Raw genomic sequence first — 21736 nt, 5'->3', positions numbered from 1 at the left:
AAGCTCTTGGCTCCTTGCTTTGGTCTGGCCCAGCCCTGGCCATTGTGGCCATCTGAGGAGTAAACGAGTAGATGAAAAATTGGTCTCTCTCTTTCTCTCTCTCTCTCTCTGTAACTCTGACTTTCAGATAAATAAATAAATCTTTAAAAAAAAGATGAACACTAGAGAAAGCTAAAAGAGTAGAGTACATGACCAGAGATAATTGTTAAATGTTAGGAAATGATTTAATTAGTACTTAGTTTAAAGAAGTATTCATCTCCTAGTGCCCAGAGTGAGGTTTCCGTCTACCGTTTCCAAATAAAGCACATAGGATTCTGAGGAGAAATGGCTGATTCAGGGCAGGAAATGTCTAAGATAAGTCTGGAACATCTCATTACATTAGAAAGGAAGATGATATTAACATGTACTGCAGATATGTCTGAAAACTCTGGAAACAACTTCTGGCCAAAATTGGAACAATGTAACTATTAGAAGAAAAACTGCAGATGGAAATCTATCAAATCCATGTGTTCTTAATACTGTCAGTAATAACACTGCCACATCAGTCACTTGTGAGGGAAGCTAGGGAACCAACGATTATTTTGAAAATTGGGTAAATGGAGAATTTTCCTCAATTTTCTGAATGCATACTCTACCTCTCTGTAATCAAATAATTGTTTGATGGAAATTTCTCATTGTGGAAGGTTTCCTGCTAATAAATGATCATGGGAAAATGGAGTATTACAGTTTTTCTTTTTCTTTCTTTCTTTTTTTTTTGACAGGCAGAGTTAGGCAGTGAGAGAGAGACAGAGAGAAAGGTCTTCCTTCTGTTGATTTACCCCCCAAATGGCTGCTACGGCCGGCGTGCTGCACCGATCCAAAGCCAGGGGCCAGGTGCTTCCTCCTGGTCTCCCATGCGGGTGCAGGGACCCAAGTACTTGGGCCATCCTCCGCTGCCTTCCCGTGCCACAGCAGAGAGCTGGACTGGAAGAGGAGCAACCGGGACAGAATCCAGCTCCCCAACAGGGACTAGAACCTGGGGTACTGGCGCCACAGGCGGAGGATTAGCCAAGTGAGCCGTGACGCCGGCCATTACAGTTTTTCAACCCCCACTCAAATAATGAATTTAGGTAATGGTCACTAGTGACTGCTAATATCACTGAACTAGAGATAAGTAGACATTATGTGCCTGTGCCTTCTGAGAGAGGTAATCAGTAGCACCTCCAGAGTATTCTTGCCAAAATTGGAACCTGATTTTGATCAAGCCTTTAGGTCTAAGTGTGAATTTATAGGCAGTACAGAGAAAAAAGGACATGTTAAATGACGTTGTTAGGGTAAAATCTGTAAAATCCATATTCTGAGCCATTCTGTAGGACAAGTGACTCAATATCTTCAGCAAATTTAAGTTTCAGGGAAATGGCAGGTGGGGCAGGATTGTACCTATAGTTTTACATATTAGCCATTTGTGAAGTATAGGCGTTATTTGGTAATTAAATGTAGATAATTTGGAAAGCATGAAAACTTAAATCTTGCCTGGATATTTAATGGTTTTAAAGAGTTACTACTTGTATTATGAATTCATTTTTAAAAGTCGTTATCTTTTGGAGGGATTGTTTTCAACTGGGTGAGATTTTGGCAATGTTTGGAGACTGTTTTCATGATCTCGGCCTGGGGCTTGGGGTATGGTACTACTGGCCTCTGGTGGGTAGAGGCCAGGGATGCTGCTAGATAATCTACAGTGCATAGGACAGGTGCACAGCAAAGAATTATTAGGCCCAAGATGTCTATAGTGCCAAGGTTGAAAACTGCTATTTAAGGTTCATGCTCAATTATTTCCTGATAAAATTATACTTCTAGATTTTGTTTCAGAATACCCTGAGAGGACACAGGAAGTGGGTTTGGCTGTAGGTAAATTTAGTAGTTGAAACTGGATGATGGGTATATATGTGAGTTAATTTTATTGTCTTTTGTAATTTGCTTAACTATTTACACAGTAAATAGTTAAAAGTGTTCTTGAGTACTAAAATGTATATTTTTTATTTTGTTGGTGGATTGAGGGGAGAATGCAGAATACATTGTGGGCATCTGCCCTGTGATCCTTTTCTGGCTTCCTTTGCAGATTATCGCTGTGGCCGCTTTGGTCCATCACAGTTTTGCACTGGATAAGGCGCCCCCACAGCCCCCCTTCCAGTCACACTTCTGTGGTACGTGTTTTTTTAAGCTGGTTCACTAACAGCTTGATTTGCATGTTCTTCTTTTTTCCTCCAGCTGTTAAATCAGTAACTTGTTTATCAAAAATTGTTTTCAAGAGTAGTGCAAGCATGTTGTTGAAGGTTTTTTCCAGTGGTGTAAACCAAGTTGTTTTGGATTGGTTGTCTCCATTTCAGCTCGTCTATTTTGTTCTGGGAGCACGATGCTGCGCTAGTTCTACATCATTTTTCTATTCCAGTACTCACTTGGGGGGCTGAGTAGTTTTTCTATGTCAGAGTTAGGCTTTGATGATTTTCTGTGTCATCCGTGAAGCCAGTTTAGGAGCCTGGCCAGAGTTTTCTATGTGATGAGGCAACATGCTTAGGAATAAAGGAACAAATGCATGTTTACCTAGCTGGGGTCTTCAGGGAGTTTATGGGAAAATGTGTACTGTGAAAATACATATGTCAGTTTCAAAAATTTTTCAACCAAAATGATCTTTTAATTCCATTTTCCATGAAGTTCCTGAAGCCCACTTATATTTGGGAGGAGACTGGAGTTGGTTTGTGTGATATATAAAATTCAGTGGGTGTAATTATTCCACAGAATTCTACATGTGTTTTTTTGTAAGTCAGTCTTCAAGAAATATTGTGACATACTTTGTCTTTAGAGTTTGGCCGTTAAGTAAGCATTTTGTTGTTAAAACAGGGCATTGGAGAGGGAAGAGTACTATTGATTTATTACGTTCCCTAAGGTCTTTTCCAGCCCAGAACTAGAGATTAGGTTTAGTGGCGTCTCTTGTTTGGTTTCTTGAGTATTAGGAACACAGAACATGAATGATGATGAGAATACTTTGGAAAATATCTGGAAGAGAGCATCGTTAGCGCCTTTCAGCATGCATATGTTTATTTCCTCTGTGCCATTACAAATAGCTGTTAAGTATGTCAAGGAAACTGGTCATCTTTAAAAGCTTTTTGAACTTTGAGAAAGTTGAGTTGAGTTCCTCCAAAGAATGCTGGTTGACGCTTTGGTGATGAGGGAATTTCCTTTTAGAAATTCTCCATTTTGACTTCAGTAGATAAAAAGTGTTTCATCAAAGCGTTTTTTAAAGTATGTTTATTTATTTGAAAGTCAGAGTTACAGAGAGAAAGGGAGACAGACAGACACACACACACACACACACAGACAGAGCGAGCGCGAGCACTCAAGCAATCTTCCATTTGCTGGTTCATGCCCTAGCTGGCTGCAAACAGTAGAGCTGAGGCAGGTAGAAGCTAAGAGTTTTTTCTGGGTCTCCCATGTCGGTGGCAGGAGCCCATGCACTTGGGCCATCTTCTGTTGATTTTCCCAGGCCATTAGCAGGGAGCTGGATCAGAAATGGAGCAGCTGGGACATGAACCGGCACCCACATGGAATGCCTGCATTGCAGGTGGCAGCTTTACCTGCTATACCACAATGCCAGGCCCAGTCAAAGCAGTTTTTAACAATCGTAGGGACATAGGTTTATGTGCTTGGCTAGTCGTTTGAGGTCTAACAATGTGACCAATGGAAATACTTGATCCTCTTAAGTCTAGGAATTGGAAGGGATTTATTTACATTGAAGACAATTTGCCATTCTAAAATATTCAGTCAAAATGTGCTTGAAATATGTGTTAAAATCTTTATTTTTTCCTTCTTACAGTTGTGTCTAAACCAAAGGACTGTATTTTCCCATATGCTTTCACAGAAGTCATTAAGGAAAAGGTAAAGAACTTAACTATTTCTTTTAAATATGAAACACCTATTTACTTGTAAAGAGAGAAAATAGGAGGGTGGTATGGACTAGTAGAAACAGACTATTCTATTATTTAGTAGATCTGTTCTGCTGGATTGGACTGTGGCATTAACTCATTAAAATGTATTAGAAATATAAAACTAGAAATATTATTTAGCCTTGTTTAAGTGTTTTACCACCTAAAAACAATAGGATTTTATAGATGACTAGGCACAAACCCTCCTTCAGATACCTCATTTGGAAGCTTTTCCAAAATCTATGATCACATGATTCCTGCTTTGGGAACAGTGTTGGGTAGAACCCTCCCCACCTTGAGGGAAGGCAAGTGAAATTGGGAATACTGTGAATGTTAAAGGGCCCTGTATTGGCAAGGTTCACATGGGCTGACCAACATTGGTGAGTGACTGCTAAACTCCCAGTTTGCTCCATGAAATAATTTTCATGAGTGCTTAATAAAAAACATCTGGGGTGGGGTGTGGGGGTTGCCCAGTATGATGTATGGTGTTTTTCACAAAGGTAAATTTATTCAGTCATATGAATTTCTTTTGTGGGGGAGAGTATGTCATATCTTTTATAAAATGATGGTGTTGATTAATTGGTAGGTTTATTTTTTAATGTCCTTACTTGAAAAAAATTTAAAACATTAGCCATCTTGTCAGGTTCCATCTATTTTATTTTAAATTGGCTTGAGAAGTCCAGTAGTTGAGGGGGAGACTATTAGGTTTCTCTATGATTTATGAAATGCTCTGAATTGGAAAATTCTATTAGAGTAAAACTGGCCTTTTTAAAAACAGAGCTAGTTGTAGAAAACATAAAGCTGGAAAGCCTGCCTACTGCCCTGGCAGGCTGAACCCCTGGTCTCTTTATCTTCTCCATTCTGTCTCCTCTAAAATAGTCTTTTCTACTTAAAAAAAAAAAAGAAAAAAGACATAATACCTATCAACATCCATTTTAAGAGATTTTTTAAAAAATTAGAATCGTTCTTTTAAATACCTCATTCGTATTCAGTATTCCAAGTGAAAGCCTTTTATGTAAAGATAGGTTTCGTTTATATTTAAAGCACTTGTAATTCTTAACATGTGTTTGTTTTTAGTCTAGTTTTTATTTTTTTCTTATACCACTATTTGAGATTATTTTGTACAATCTTTGAGATTTCTTTGCCTGCTAAATACATAAACAGTGAAGTCTACCAGGGATTATATAGGAAAATAAGTAATGTTTTTGATAGGTAGTCTGATTTATGTGCTGTAAAATGTGTCCAGATGCTCAAGAATGTCCCTATGGAGGGACATGTCTGCACTTGATGTTGCTTAGCACTTAAAAATTTTTGCTTTATTCACATGCTTATTACTAGAATGAGCTCCTCAGAGACTTTGCGCAATTATTACCATAAAACCTAGAAGCAGAAATTTCATTGCTGCATTTAGTTTTGAAATGGATAAGTTTCTTTTAACCCTAACTAGTCTTCCCTTGGTTGAACAGCAAACCAAGGTACAATACTTGAGAGTAAAGTCAGTGACTGGAATGTTCTTATTTAACAGAATGTGAAGGTTGAGGTTGCTGCAACAGAAAGAACACTGCTGGGTTTTTTCCTTGCAAAAGTTCACAAAATTGATCCTGATATCATTGTGGTGAGTAGATGTTTGATCACGTGTTGGGGAAGCTCTTCATTTCTTAAGTTCTTTCAGTGTGACTTTATTGGTACTTTTGAGAAGCAGAGTATTTTTTCAGAGTGAAATGACCCTATGGACATGTTGGAATTGCCATACTTTCTGCCGATGAAGGGGGAAAAAAACTCAGCCCACTCCAAATAGTTTTTTCTCTAATAGAAAGCACATAAGTAAGGAACCTTGTGTAAACTGGTAGTATCTTCAAACTATTTTTTGGCTTAATGGCCCAGTTGTATAGTGGTCATGGGAGTTAATTCCCTTGGATGAGTACAAATCACAGAAATAAGTATTTTTTTTTTTAAAGAAAGAGAGAGAAAGTCTTCCATCTGCTGGTTTACTCCCCAAATGGCCCCAATAGCTAGAGCTGGGCTGATCTGGAGCCAGGAGCTTTTTCTGGGTCTCCCAAGTGGGTACAGGGGCCTAAGGACTTGGGCCATCTTCTATTGCTTTCCCAGGCCATAGTGGAGAGCTGGATTGGAAGTAGAGCAGCCGGGACTTCAGCTGGTGCCCAAATGGGATGCTTGCACTGAAGGCGGCAGTTTTACCTGCTGTACCATAGTGCTGGTCCCAAAACTAAGTATTTTAATTTTGTGAGCATGATCGATCTCTGTGACGTACTGCTTTGAGAGTTCAGGCATAGGAATTTTTTCTCTTGACAGTCTAGTATGTTCCCACTAGTAAAAGCTGATAATAATTCAGTGAGTTGTTTTTAGCTCCAGTTCCTCAGAGTCATAAAGCAACATTTTTCTTTTTAAAAATTTCTTTATTTATTTTATTTGAAAGAGACAGAGGGAGCTGTCCCATCTATTGGTTCACTCTCCAGATACCCACAACAGATAGGGCTGGGCAAGGCTGAAGCCAGGAGTCTGGAATGGAACTCATTCTGGGTCTCCTGTTGCGTTGGCAAGGGCCCAACTCCTTGCATGTTCACCGGCTGCCTCCCAGGGTGTACTTTAGCAAGAAGCTGGAATTGAGAGCGGAGACAAGACTTGAACTCAGGTACCCCATCTTATGGATTGTGGGTGTCCCAAGCAGTGTCTTAACTGTTAATGCCAAATACCTACTCCAACAACATTTTGCTTTTGTGTATCCTCTGGCCTCAGTTTGTAACTCCTTGATAGATATTTTTCCTACTGTCTTTTTTCTGGGCTAATAGATCAATCAAATTGTATTGTGTTTTGGGGATTTTTTTGGAGGCAAGTAAACTATAAATATATTAAATGTTATACCAGTAATTTCTTTACATTGAAGTTTTATAAAACGTTTGCCATATTCTTCTCCAAGTTCATGTTTACTCCTGGGTACTGTTTGTGGCAGCGGTAAAACTGACATCCTGAGAGTCTGGATTGTAACTGTCTGTGTATCTGCTTCCCTTATGAGATTTCAGGACCCATCTCTAAAGCACCAAGATTCTGTCTACAGTGCTGTAATATGGTGCTCTAAATCAGCATGAGGCACTCACCCAGATTCCAGTAACAACATTTTGGACCCCTAGGAGATGTCAGGGAGCTTGGATACTTGATCTAGCTTACAGAATTAGAACCAAGTATGTGGATGAGAAATGCAGGTAGAAGATGGATTCCTGACATGGGATTGGGTCCTGGATTCCAGGCAGAGTTTGGAAATGAGACTTTCTCAAGTCCTCTGAGTCTTTCAATAGAAAAAAACTGCCATAAATATATACATACATATATATAGTGATAAAATACGTGTAACAAAATTAATCATCTTGACCATTTTTAAGTGCAGCCATTACCACCTCCCATCTTTGTAACTTATTGTATAAAATGAAACCTCTGTACTCATTGACTCCCATTCTCAACAGCCTCTGGCATCTGTCATTCTACCATGTATCTCTAGTGGTATATATTTTTAATAAAACTGATTACAAGTAAATCTATTTATTGATTTGAATTATTTCCACATTTGATTAATTTTTAATAAACAGGCATGTGAACCATGTTAATTTCTATTTTTATTGGGAATTATCATTTTTAGATAGGAAAAATCTGGTTGCATTTTTGAGAATCATTTCAGTTTTGTTTCTTTGTTTTGTTAAAGTTTCTTATTTGATCTATTTAATGATATGTATTTTGTTGCACATCAATTAAGGGTCTAACTCAGTGGTATTGAACTTAGTTTTTAAAGCAGAAACTAAGTGCAGTTCATGAGTTTTCCAAGACGTTGATAATCTGTTATACAACACAGACAAGTTCTCAGTTTTTAAGGTAGCAAAATGAAATTGTTTGAATATAGCTTTTACTGATAACATAAAAATTATGGTACATTAAAATTTGCATTTGCCTCAGAGTCTGTGAGGCATGAGCTGCAAATTAAAAGACATCATATGAGCCTTGCATCAATTAGTATGAAATAAAGTTTATTCCAGCAATCTGCTTAGCAGCCTTGTTAATGTCAAAGCTAATGAATGCTACTGATGAATAAATTCCTGAAGAAGAAAAGACCCCTAATCGGAGGTAAGCTCATGATGTCTTCAATTAGAGACCAGATAAAGAAAGGGCAAAGAGATTCTTTGCATATGAAGATAAATTCTCTAATTTGCGTTTGTTGTAACATTATTGGCTGCCTTCTTTTTCTGACTAGGGTCATAATATTTATGGGTTTGATCTGGAAGTACTACTGCAGAGAATTAACGTGTGCAAAGTTCCTCACTGGTCCAAGATAGGTCGACTGAAGCGATTCAGCATGCCAAAGCTTGGGGTAATAATAATTTTCATAATCTTGCTTTTTTATTTGGTGTTTTTATGTAGGGTACCCAATGGGGAACACATTCTCATTTTTAAAACAGGAATTCATTGCCACAGTGCTGGCCCCCAAGGAATTCATTGCCTTGTGATAGAAATTTCAGTACATTTTAACTTTTGCACCAAACATCTTTTCCTTTGAGCCCAGCAATTTATGTGCAAAAGCCACTAGTAGTTTTTAAAGTCTGTGGTTAAACAACAAGATGACACATACATATTACGTTCACTTCCATTTTCCATTCCCTTACAGCATTCTTTCCCTTAGTGATATCTTCTAGGGAAAGGTTGCAGGGTTCAGAAATAATTGCATGTTACTTGGTAAGAATCAAAGGGAGTTGATGTTGAATGTCTTAAGACAGGTGGGTTGCATACTTTTTGTGTTACTTAGCTCGCACAATAACCCCATTCTCATGGGGACAACAGAATTTGATCAAGATTATATAACTGGGGAGGGAAAGAACTGAGATTTAAACCCAGACCTGTCTCATTTCCTTAAAGCCCATATATTTTTTCATTCTGCCTGCTGGCTTCGTGTAGGGAGGCTTGGATGGTTTTTGAGCCTTCTTCCTTAACCTGCTACTGTTTGGTCCTTAAAATCTTATTTTATTTAAAGCTTGTAAATAAAATGGTTATGATGGCCCATCAGAAATCTTAGGACCCTGTACCTTTCATAATGCTGTCTAGAGGTTTCCACTGTTACAGAGCAGAGTTGGGGCCACTGCTCTTTGCTTCTTTTCCTAGTCATTGTTTAATATGGTAGAGTCATTATTAACATTTCACCAGAACACTTGCCTAGTTAACTCCTTCTTCCTTTCAAAATTTTCTTTATATGGTATCTCCTCAGTAGGTCTACCCTGCTCACCGTGTTAAAACCTGCTTGCCCTGGTAAACCCTACATGATTGGCGGGAACCTTGTTGCTTGTATAATCACTCCGGAATCTGTATTAGCAGGAAAGTGGAGTCGTGAGCCGGAGCCAGAAATCAAACACAGGCAGTCTGCTATGGGATACGGGCATCTTCACCACTAGACTGAATACCCACTCCGTGTTTTTTTTTTGTTTGTTTGTTTGTTTTGTTTTTTTTTTTAATTTATTTCTTTATTGGAGAGGTGGAATTATGGGGTAGGGGGGAGTGATAGAGAGGTCTTCCATTCACTGGTTCACTGCCCAAATAGCCACAACGGCTGGAGCTAGGCCGATCTGAAGCCAGGAGCCAGGAGCTTCTTCTGGGTCTCCCATGTGGGTGCAGGCGCCCAAGCATTTGGACCATCTTCCGTTCCTTTCCTGGGTGCATTAGCAGAGAGCTGGATTGGAAGTGGAGCAGCTGGGACTCTAACCAGCACCCATATAGGATGCCAGCACTGCAAGCAGAAGCTAAACTTACTACGACACAGCACTGGCCCCGACTCCCATTTTTTATTATGTATTTCAAGCAGGGCCAGAAATTGTTAACTGCTCTGTTGTTAGTGCTTTGATAATTTTCATATATATAGTAAATGTCAAAAAATATTTGATTGATAAACAGAATGAGAGTTTTATTACTGGCCAGCTTCAAAATAGGTTAGAATGAAATGTTCACAGTGTATCCTTGTTCATGGGATTTGCTTTTTGTCCCCACCTTGTAGGGCCGGAGTGGATTTGGTGAAAGAAATGCTACCTGTGGCCGAATGATCTGTGATGTGGAAATTTCAGCAAAGGAATTGATTCGTTGTAAAAGCTACCATTTGTCTGAACTTGTTCAACAGATTCTGAAAACTGAAAGAACTGTGATTCCAATGGAAAATGTACAAAATATGTATAGGTATGATCCTAGATTCTTCAGAATTTTTTTGTCTTGAAATCAACAAATGCAGGATGGCAGTACCATCATTAGGCTGCAGGGGCACAGCCAGGGCTGGTATGGATGGGAAGGTTGCCTGTCTGCATGTCAGAACCACCATCTCCATTACTTTGATAATTTGAGCTAGTTTTCCACTTTAGTACTTAATTTGATCAGTTTATCTCTATCTCCCTTACCTGTCTGAACACTACTAATCGTAGTTTAGAAATCGATAGGAAGTTTAGATTTTGATCCTCAATTCATTCTTTCAGGAATTAGTGTAGCTATTTTGGAAATATAAAAACTGAGCTATCATTAACTTATTTAGAGATACTGTCTGCTTATTTCTTTTTTTAAAAGATTTATTTATTTATTTGAAATAGTTTCACAGAGAGACAAGGAGAGGTCGGGGTGGGGGGGTTCTTCCATCTGCTGGTTCACTACCCAGTTGGCTGCAACGGCCGGAGCTGCACCGATCTGAAGCCAGGAGCCTGGAGCTTCTTCTGAGTCTTCCTTACGGGTGCAGGGGGCCCAAGGACTTGGGCCATCTTCTACTGCTTTCCCAGGCCATAGCAGAGAGCTGGATCGATAGTGGAGCAGCGGGACCTGAACCAGTGCCCGTATGGGATGCTGGCACTGCAGGTGGTGGCTTTACCTGCTACGCCACAGTGCCGGCCCCACCTGCTTATTTCTTAAATAAGGTTTTTTCCTACCCTCTGGTAGTTTTTAAAAGAGATACATTTATTTATTGGAAAGGCAGAGTTAGAGGGAGGGGCAGGGGGAGAGAAAGAGAGAGTACACGAGAGAGATCTTCTATCTGTTGGTTCACTCCCCCAAATGACTGCGATGGCTGGGTGTACCAGGCTGAAGTCAGGAACCTATAACTTCATCTGGGTCTCACATGTGGGTGGCAGGGGCCCAAGCATTTGGGCCACTTTCCAGTGCTTTCCCAGGCGCATTAGAGGGAGCTGGGTCGGAAGTGGAACAGCCTGATATTTCAACCAGCATCCATATGGGATGCCAGCATTGCAAGTGGTGGCTTAACCCACCGTGCCACAATGCCATCGCTCTGCCCGCCCGCCCGCCCCAGTTCTTTTCTGCCCATTTGTCCATCCTGAATCCTTGGACTACTGTTCTTTTTTGGGCTATGTTTTTTTTTTTTATTTTAAGATTTATTTATTTATTTGAAAGTCAGAGTTACACAGAGAAGGCAAAGCAGAGAGAGAGAGAGAGAGGTAGAGAGGCCTTCCATCTGCAGGTTCACTCTCCAGATGGCCGCAGTGGCTGGAGCTGTGCCATTCTGAAGCCAGGAGCCAGGAGCTTCTTCTGGGTCTCCCATGCAGGTGCAGGGGCCTAAGTGCTTGGGCCATCTTCTATTGCTTTCCCAGGCCATAGCACAGAGCTGGATTGCAAGTGAAGCAGCCAGGACTCGAACTGGTGCCCATATGGGATGCCGGCACTGCAGGCAGAGGCTTTACCTGCTATGCTACAGCGCTGGCCCCTGGGCTATGTTTATCTCTAGGTGATCTCCTTGAGCCTTAGGAGTTTCATTTCCACATGGGGGCTGATGCCACTCATCTGCTTGTATTCACCTTAGACACTCCCACCGCTGAATTCCAGAGTCAAGGGTCTCCCTGTGCCTGTTGTGCTTGATGCCTAATATGAGCCTCCAGCTTTTTGAAAACTGACCTCCTGATCTTCACCCCTAGGTTTTTCCTCTAGTCTTTCCTTATTAAATTAATAGCAAATCTTTTTTCCATTACTTCCGGAAACCTCCAAAGTCTTCCTCTGTCCAGAGCCTCAGAGACATCCTTGATTCCTCTTCTCACATCCAGTGTTCACTCTGTTGGGGGAGGATCCTGTCAGCTGTGGCTTCCAGATACATTTAGCTATGACCATTTCTTTCTGCCTCCGTTGGACCCACCCTGCCAAGCCATCATCCTCTTTTCCCAGGGTTACAGCGTTTTTTTCTACTGATCTGCTTGCTTTTGTTCTTGCCCCCTTGTGGTCTGACTGGAATTATCTTGCTAAAGTTAAGTCAGATATGGTACTCTTTTATCTGCAGGATCCTATACAGTGTCTCTATGTCATTAACTCTTGTTCTTTTACTGCTTTCTTTATCATTGTCTCTAATACAACTGTATTGCTCCTTGAATTTGCCCGGTTTGCACCCAGTGAAGGCCTTTATTTAAAATTAATTAATTTTTTTGACAGGCAGTTAGTGAGAGAGAGACAGACAGAAAGGTCTTCCTTTTTCCGTTGGTTCACCCCCCAAGTGGCCGCTACGGCCGGCGCTATGCCGATCTGAAGCCAGGAGCCAGGTACTTCCTCCTGGTCTCCTGTGCGGGTGCAGGGCTCAAGCACTTGGGCCATCCTCCACTGCCTTCCTGGGCCACAGCAGAGAGCTAGACTGGAAGAGGGGCAACTGGGACAGAATCCGGCGCCCCAACCGAGACTAGAACCCGGGGTGCCGACGCCGCGGGCAGAGGGTTAGCCTAGTGTGCCGTGGTGCCGGCCCTTCAGTGAAGGCCTTAAATATGCTGTTCGATCTGCCTGGAATGCTCTTCCCTCAGATACCCATCCGTAAACCTTGCTCCCTCTCTTCCATGTCTTTATTCTAAGTGAAGTCTTCCTCCATTTTTTAAGTAAAGTTTCAGTCTCTCCTCCTGATACTTAATATTCCTTTTGCTTCTTAACTGTTTCTCTTTAGCACATATATGTTTAATTTATTTGTCTTTTTTATACTCTGTCTCCTTAATGAGGATATGGGCTCCATGAGGATGAGAATTTTTGTCTTTTTGTCTGTCGTGGTTGCAGCCAGTGCCTGGCTCATAGTAAGCATGCTGTACTTATTAGAATGAATGAAAGGGTTTAGGTAGATTCTGGTTTGTTGGTAACATATAACTTCTTTTTACCATTATGGGATTTTTTTGTGTATTCTCAAGAAGAGCATTAGGATCAGTGGTGTGAATGAACTTACAGTTACATAACTACCTCATTTTAAATTATTTCCAAAGCAGAAGTGCCATTGCTCTGAAGTTACTTACAACAAAAATTCCTTGTTATATTTTATGAGGTTCTGATTATAGTCATTGTTTCTTTTAATTACTTGATTCTGTTTCATTCTTACCTTTTTTGTACAGTGAACCTTCTCATCTGTTGTACCTGTTGGAGCACACCTGGAAAGATGCCAAGTTCATTTTGCAGATTATGTGTGAGCTAAATGTTCTTCCATTAGCATTGCAGATCACTAACATCGCTGGGAACGTTATGGTAAATTTAACTTAGAAGGGGAAAAAAGCATTTCCTGTTGGATTCAGTGTTTGCTTGGGGTAGTTGTTATATGATAATGAGTCTAAATGCATGCTTATAAAATGAGTAACTTGGATTCTGAAAGCTGGGCTTCTTTTGTAACAGGAAGAACTGGTTGTGAGAAAGGGAGGAATGCCAGGTGCAGTGTTGAAATTTGGGCGAACATAAGGATTATCTCTAACATCTGGATGTGTCTGTTTGGTGAAAGGGTCCTTTTAAGGGTAGAGAAATAGCCAAGTTATCAATATTTTAAGTTCTCTTTGTCTCTTAACTATAGTGCTTGAGGAAAATGTCAGACATAATTTAGTACCTTTTTTAGAAAAAAAAAAAAAAACAAACCTTGTTTTTGAGAATAGTTTGGAAGGAGGTACTGTGATTAACAACTCAGAGTTGGTTTTGTTTGTTGTGGTTTTGAGCTTCAGTCTTAAAATGCAATTCTGTTTAATAGTCTAGGACACTGATGGGTGGACGATCCGAGCGTAATGAATTCTTGTTGCTTCATGCGTTTTATGAAAACAACTATATTGTGCCTGACAAACAGATTTTCAGAAAGCCTCAGCAAAAACTGGTGGGTCCAAAATTGTATACTCTTACACCTTTTCTTAAGATTCTTTATATTACCTGGGTAGCTTTTTTCCTGGCTGTGATAACAACTGCATCCAAAATAATTATTCTCCTGTGCACTGTAAACACTCTGCCGTGATTCTTCTGTTGGACTTATGTGAGCATTTCCTTCTTCATTTTTCTCTATACATACAAAATTATTTGCGGAAAGTCATGTTCCTTGAGGGCAACTTTAGACCTTTCTGATGGATGACCATACATGGAAAGTATTTTGCCATCTTAGCTCCACCCAAAATTAAATGCCAATTAAACCTTTTACTTCCTTAAACTTTCCTTTGCTTTACTTTTTTGTTGAATTTGTCTGTACTATTATTGATTAAGGTCACCATTGTCAGGTTTCTGAAGTGATCTCTATGACATTGGAGCTGAAACCTATTTTAACTACTGTTTTATCAGCACTGATAAAAATGGATTTGTAATGGGAATTGAGTGTTAGAATGTGATTCGGGTTTGTCCATTTGGTTATTTTAGGTACATTATCAGGATTGGTATAGGGAATATTAATTTAGTGGAATTTAACTTCTGGAGTGTTGCATGTTGATCATTAATAAACTACTTGGGAATAGATATTCAGTATATGGGTATACTTATTTTAAGGTATCAATATTAGTAATGAGAATACATGAAATATCTGTTTTTCCTTCATGATGTTAATGAATTTAATAAGACTTTCAAAATGTCAATTTTTATGTAATATGAAGTTATTTTTTATGATTCATTGAATTTTTTTAAAGATTTTTTTTATGTTGATTTGAGAGGCAGAGTTATAGACAGAGAAAGATAGAGATGTCTTCCATCCTCTGGTTCACTTCCCAAATAGCTGCAATTGCCAGAACTGGGCTAATCTGAGGCAAGGAGCCAGGAGCTTCTTGTTCCCTGATGTGGGTGCAAGGGCCCAAGCACTTGGGCCATCTTCCACTGCTTACTCAGGCCATAAGCTGAGAGCTAGATCAGAAGAGGAGCAGCCAGGATTTGAACTGGCACCTGTATGGGATGCTGGTGGAGGCTTAGCCTATTACGCCACAGCACTGGCTCTGATTCATTGGTTTTTAACATGGAATTTTTATGAATTCAGCAATATTAAAATTAGAATTTGTGTATTTTTTTAGGTTAGAGATACACTATATTTGTTTAGGAAGTTAATATGCTTGGTACTTATTTGGACTCATAAACATTATAATAACTGCCATTCTCTACATGTAGGACCACTAATGATAAGTAAGTAATGTTTGCTAATACTGAGTACTGCACATGTTAGAGAGAATGTTCAATTTCTAAATTAGTTAATTAGTTGCAGGCTGGTAAAGTTATATTTCCATTTGGTTTTAGGGCGATGAAGATGAAATGGATGGAGACACTGATAAATACAAGAAAGGACGTAGGAAAGCAGCTTATGCTGGAGGTTTGGTCTTGGACCCCAAAGTTGGTAAGCCTGGGGAAGGGATTGGTTATCTACTGGTGTTATGGGATATCTTTTTTTTTCTTTTTTAATTATTTGAAAGGCAGAGTTACAGAGATCTTCTATCTGCTGCTTTACTCCCCAAATGGCTGCTATGGCTATGGCTGTGGCTAGGCCAGGCCAAAGCCAGGAACCAGGAGCCAGGAGCATCCTCTGGGTCTCTCATGCAGTTGCAGGGGCCCAAGTACTTCGGCCATCTGCCACTGCTTCCCATGCGTATCAGCAGGGATCTGGATTGGAAATAGATCAGCCAGGTCTCGAACCTGTGTCCATATGGGATGTGTCCATATGGTATGTGTCCATGTGGGCAGAGGCTTGACTTCCTACGCCACAACACTGGCCCATGAGTGGAATTTCTTAACCTATAGCTTGTCTTGGGAGACTAGAATTAAAGCTTCTAGGTCAGCAAATAGGTCTCATATTGACTTTATCCTGTGAAAGTCTTGTTTGCCTGACATGTGACATGGAATTAATTTTTTTTTGCTATTTTCCAATAAAAATTTTTATGGACGTTGAAGCTTAAATTTCATATGGCTTTCCTGTATCATGAAATAATAATCTGTTGACTTTTTCAAAGCATTCTAAAATGTAAAAAACTTCTTATCTCATGGATGCTACAAAAACGGACGATAGGCTGGATTTGGTCACACATTGTTTGCCTAATACTGGTTCCGTGTATGGACAGTTGTTTGTCCTGTGGGAGGGGCACCTTTGTTTTCATTTACCCCGTGAGGGTGGGCTCTGCCTCTGCCCAATGAAACAGGGACAGTTCAGTTGGACAGCAAAGTTTAAACAGTACAAACAGTAACCAGCCACCAAATTGAAATTTAATTTTTCCCTGTTGTGATAAATGGCAAAGAAGGTGTTTTGTCGTGTACAGATCTAGAAAGGACATTTCTAATAATTATCTTAAATGTGTTCAGGTGTATGGTTCAGTGGTTGTGTTAAGTGCTTTCACATTGCTATGCAGAAATTATGTGAATTTTATCAAGCAACCTGATCTCTTAAGTAGGAGATATTTTTGACAAAAGCTATTTTATTATTAGTTATAATGAAATGGAACAGTAGTACATTGTGTTAAGTACATCTGGATTTGAATTTTGACTGTGTGATCTTGGGCTGCCTGTTTAACCTCTGTAAGCCTCAGTTTCCTCTTCTGTAAAATGGAAATAAGAATAGTACCTACCACACAAAGGTTTAAAGTAATAGTGAATACAAGTGATTGTTTAGTAGAGTGCTAGATGCAGAGTAAACTGTCAGTATATGTTAGCAATTGTTATTACTGTTTTAACAGTGGACATTTACTTTTGTTTAGTTTCTTCTCAAAGTGAAGATAACTCATTGTAAATGTCCTAGAACAATATAGTAGCTTTCTGTTCACCTTTTGCAAGTGAAAGAGGTGAATCGTTCCACTGCTGACATTTATATATACCTGTCTTGTCTGATTTTTTCGTAGTCTGCATACATGTAAATAAGCTGCTCATTTTACTCTTTGAAAGTGTGATTGTAAAAATGCTTACATCATACTTATATAACTACTCGCTGGGGTTTTATTTGGGATGGGCATGGAAGAGTAAGTGGGAGAGAATGCCTTCTTGATAGAGAATTTAAGAACTCTTTTAAAAATGCATATGAAACGTCCCTAAAGTAATTGATGTGAGGTGTTTTCCCATGATGATGGTGGGCTTTGGGGGCTGGTGGAAAAAGACTGGTTGTCATTGGTTCCAAGGAGAGAGGACATCTTTTCATCCCTCTTCTTTGGTGATCTGGCTTTGTCCTCTAATCCAAGTCAGTTAATCCAAGAAGTACTAGTTGGCCCTTTTTTCCCCTTTTATGTACTCCTTAGCTCTGGTAGTCTGCAGTGGCTAATTTACTTGGTACTATGGTACTTTGCTGTGATGTTTTGACAGTTATGCTTTTCTTCAGACTTTATGACATGATGTGAATTTTTTTCACAGGTTTTTATGATAAATTCGTTTTGCTTCTGGACTTCAACAGTTTATATCCTTCCATTATTCAGGAATTTAACATCTGTTTTACAACAGTGCAAAGAGTTGTTTCAGAGGCCCAGAAAGTTACAGAGGTTTGTATTCAGCAGGGAAGAGGTGCTTAAAATTGAGGTTAAAAGTGTTGCTTGGATCTCTTAACTATTTTTGAAGCTACCGTGGTAGGGGAAAGGGCAAGGGTGATAGAGGCTCTCTGTGCTGCCTGGGCGGCATAGAACTTTGAGTCCACAGAGGCTCTCCTGATGGACTTTGCCATGAGACAGGTGGGAAATGCGACCCAACCCTCAGTGATTATCAGTTGGAAAGGGGTCACAGTGGTGATTGGGGTGCGTTGCACAAGAGAAGACGGAGCTGAGTTTCTGTCTGGGAGAGGAGCTAGATGAAATCAGTGCCCATGGCAGAACCTCTAAGACTGTAGTTAGCTGGAGTGGAGGCAAACTTGGTCACACACAGAAATGGGATGGCAAAGGAAATGTTTTGTAAGAAATTAAGGATGACAGACTGGATAAGACTCTCTGTTTTTGGTGGTGTGGTTGCTGTTTGCCACTGTGTAAAGATAGGGAAGGTTTCTGGTCTGGGGCTGCAGCGGCTCTTCATTGTTGGCATTTACTCAAGTCTCACTGCTGTCCTGCTATTATTGCATGGCCGATGTCTAGATAGTTACCTTGGTGTGGAGTGGAAAATGGTGATTTCAGAACTTGTCACTCTAAGCAGCTAGCCCAATTTTGATATGCAAATTTATCATGTTTTATAATTTGCATTAAGATATCAAGACACAATTTTTTAATAAAGAAATGAATCCATTTAAAAATTTCCTTTGGAATGCAAATCAAATTGGAATAAAAATCCTACACACTTGTTAAAAAATATTGCTTGAAGAAGGAAGAGAGAATCAAAGGGGTTAGCATTCTGGTTTTTCTTCTTAAATGATAGGTTAATTACATCTTTTCTTAGTGGTCAAAAAAGGAGAGGGTTGGGTAGAAAGACTCAGACTGGTTCTGTGTCTTTTTTAAAACAACTTTATTGAGGTATAATTCACATGCCACACAATCCACCTAATTAAAGTGTAAAGTTCAGTGGCATTTAGTGTGTTCATGGAATTTGCAACATCGCCACAATCAGTTTTAGGACATTTTCATTATTCTCCAAAGAAACCTTTTAGCTGTCATCTCCTTCAACTCAACCCCTTCATCCTTCCCATTTCTAGGAAACCACTAATCTTTCTGCCTGTACAGATGTGTGTATTCTGGACATTTCTTATAAATGGAGTCATACAGTATGCAGTCTTTGATACCTATCTTGTTTCCCTTAAGCATACTGTTTTCAGGATTCATCTGTGTTGTAGCATATGTTAATATTCCATTCCTTTTTATTACTCAGTGATAAAGTATGCATTTATTTTGTTTATTACCTCTTTACTGCTTTTTTATTTTTTTATATGGCAGATGTTTATTTGCTCTGCAGCTGCTGAATTTACCTTTTAGTTCCATCCACACGTTGGGAAACTATTTTTAAGTCCTAGTTCTGTACTTCCAGAAGAGAGAATCTGATAGGCTTACCTGGGTCAGTGAGCACGCTGGTCCCATCACCTGTGACCACAAGAGTAAGTTTAGAGTACAAATCTGCTAAGTATGGAACTTTTCTGTGAGACAAGATGATAACTTTACAGAGACGGTATCAGGTAGACGTCCCCAAAGATAGTGACTGTGTTCAATTAGTATTTTTTGGACTCTGACCTCCTACTGTGCCGGCCTTGTGATAATTACCATTGCCCACCGCCTCCTTTCTGCCCCATTTTGTTTATTTGAGCTTTCCACTTTTGGATTCTGGATGTACAAAAGAATCATTTCAGAGTTTGGAGAGACTTCAGAGGTCATAAGAAATACTCAGCATGCTACAACCTAGAGATTCTGTAGCGTTTCGTGTGCAGTGCCTTCTTTGTTATCAAGATACTTGATGTCACAGGGATAGTAGTGGTAGAACTGGCAGCGGATTGTACATTTCCTTACTCCAGATCTTTTCACATTACTTTTTATCTGACTTTCATAGTTGCTGTAAATAAATTGGAATGTATTGCTGTCATCTGCTTTATTGGAAAACAATAGTAGGTTCCTGTTACTATCGTAGGAGTGTTTATTGAGGATATTGATCATTATAAAATCAGATACTTTGTAAAAGATGGGTTATCAAAGGGCATTGACTTGACATACTTTAAGCCATAAGGTTTATTTTTAGTTTTGATCCATTGAAATGGCAAATGTGCCTGACATTTCTTTGCAGCTTATTAATAGAATTAATAGAGGCTTGAGAAAAATGGTCTAATGCTTTTTCTGCCTTTTCCTGATAGAAACTTTCATACAATAAAGACTGTTGGTTGCTTTTCTTAAATGTTTTTTTCCTCCACTGGTCACAGGGCAATTTATAGGTAAAATGTAGTATAAATGCTAGAGAATCTATGTGTATTAATTTTTAGAAATGTCATGGTATACTTAAATATGCTGCAAACTTTTAAAAGAGGCTTGCTGATTTAATATTTAGCTTTTTATTTTTAGTTTAAACATTTACAGTAATTGCTATGATTCTTTCTGGTTTTAAAAATCTAATAGTATTTTGTTTGGTAATACCGATTATTTAAAACAGGAGTTTACTGCTGGGAATGTTTTATTAATCCTACAGATCTTTATTGGTGTTTATATTTTGTTTTATATTTTTTAAATATTTTATTCATTTGAAAGGTGGAGTGAATGGAGAGATAGAGAAAGAGATTCAATCCCCAGATGGCTGTAGTGGCTGAGGCTGGGCCAGGCTGAAGCTAGGAACCTGGAACTCCATCTGGGTCTCCCAGAGGGGTGTCAGGGGCACAAATATGTGGGCCGTTGTCTGCTGCTTTCCTTGGTGCATTAGGAGGGACCTGGGTTGGAAATAAAGCAGCTGAGACTCAATTGGAGCTCTGATATGGGATGTCAGTGTTGTGGGCAGGGGCTTAATCTGCTATGCCACATGCTGGCCCCTAGTGTTTATATTTTAGAAACAACATCCCCAAACCTGTTGCTCCTGAATATTGTTGAAGTTAAGATAGTATGTGTGATTTGTTCCTTTAAATGAAATCTAAATTTCTAACTGCAGGGGTGGGAGATACTGGGAGTGACAGGTTGAAAGAATTGGGAGGAAGGGGGACAATGTCGGCTTGTTCTACAACCTTCTCAGCATACCTTGGAGATATTGTAGGTGTAGTTCCAGACCACTGCCATATGGTGAATATTGCAATAAATCATACAAGGTCTTTTATTGTTTTCAGTAAATATGAAAGTTATGCTTACATTATACTATCGTCTATGAAGTAAGCAGTAACATTATACCTAAAAAACTGGTGTATATACCTTAATTTAAAAATACTTTATCATGGGGAGGGCATTTAGCCTAGTACTTAAGACAGTCGTGAAGATACCTATATCCCACCGTGGAGTACCTGAGCCTGATTTCCAGCTCCAGCTCCTGACTCTGGGGAGACAGAGGTGGTGACTCAAATATTTGGTTTCTTTAACCCATGTGGGAAACCTGGATTAAATTCCTGATACCCAGCTTTTGACTCAGCAGTTGTGGGTAATGGAGAGTGAACCAATAGGTAGGAGCTGTCTGTCTCCCTGCCTCTCATAAAATGCTAACTGTCATCTGAGTTGTTGGAAGAATGACGCTGATAGACTTGTTTGATGTGCAGTTACCACAGACCTTGTATTTGATTTGGGGGGGAGCAAGTATTTGTGAAGTGCAGTGAAATGAGCTACACCTATACTACGCATACATTTTTGACATTTACATATACAACAGGGTAACTTTTTAAGATGTAATCAGGTATTTTAGAAATTCATTTCACAAGAGTTTTTGATTTGTCTGAAATTTCTGTTTTGTGTTTATCAGGATGGAGAACAAGAACAAATCCCTGAGTTGCCAGATCCAGGCTTAGAAATGGGCATTTTGCCCAGAGAGATCCGGAAACTGGTAGAGCGGAGAAAACATGTCAAACAGCTAATGAAACAGCAAGATTTAAATCCAGACCTTGTTCTTCAGGTATAGCTTTTCTTTCTTTCTTTTTTTTTTAAAGATTTATTTATTTGAAAGACAGTTGCAGAGGCAGAGAG

General features: G+C 39.4%; 1 protein-coding gene and 1 non-coding gene across 4 annotated transcripts in view; both read left to right on the top strand.

Annotated features, from left to right (window-relative positions):
* The window catches only part of POLA1 (DNA polymerase alpha 1, catalytic subunit), a 330395-nt gene that overhangs the window by 38207 nt on the left and 270452 nt on the right, over positions 1 to 21736 (top strand). For all 3 annotated transcript variants that reach the window (XM_062183593.1, XM_062183592.1, XM_062183594.1), the window contains exons 16-25: positions 2099 to 2183; positions 3851 to 3912; positions 5485 to 5574; positions 8218 to 8334; positions 10003 to 10178; positions 13340 to 13469; positions 13957 to 14076; positions 15462 to 15558; positions 17550 to 17674; positions 21516 to 21665. In XM_062183593.1, the coding sequence (XP_062039577.1) occupies positions 2099 to 2183; positions 3851 to 3912; positions 5485 to 5574; positions 8218 to 8334; positions 10003 to 10178; positions 13340 to 13469; positions 13957 to 14076; positions 15462 to 15558; positions 17550 to 17674; positions 21516 to 21665 (1152 nt within the window). The remainder of the gene's footprint in view (positions 1 to 2098; positions 2184 to 3850; positions 3913 to 5484; positions 5575 to 8217; positions 8335 to 10002; positions 10179 to 13339; positions 13470 to 13956; positions 14077 to 15461; positions 15559 to 17549; positions 17675 to 21515; positions 21666 to 21736) is intronic.
* LOC133753909 (small Cajal body-specific RNA 24) lies at positions 16886 to 17015 on the top strand. Its single transcript, XR_009865142.1, has one exon. It is a non-coding gene; the product is annotated as a small Cajal body-specific RNA 24 (non-coding RNA).

The sequence above is a fragment of the Lepus europaeus genome, chromosome X, assembly GCF_033115175.1.
Source record: "Lepus europaeus isolate LE1 chromosome X, mLepTim1.pri, whole genome shotgun sequence".
Classification (NCBI taxonomy): Eukaryota; Metazoa; Chordata; class Mammalia; order Lagomorpha; family Leporidae; genus Lepus; species Lepus europaeus.
The sequence above is the reverse complement of the archived record's forward strand: the minus strand, read 5'-3'. Positions and strand labels throughout refer to the sequence as shown.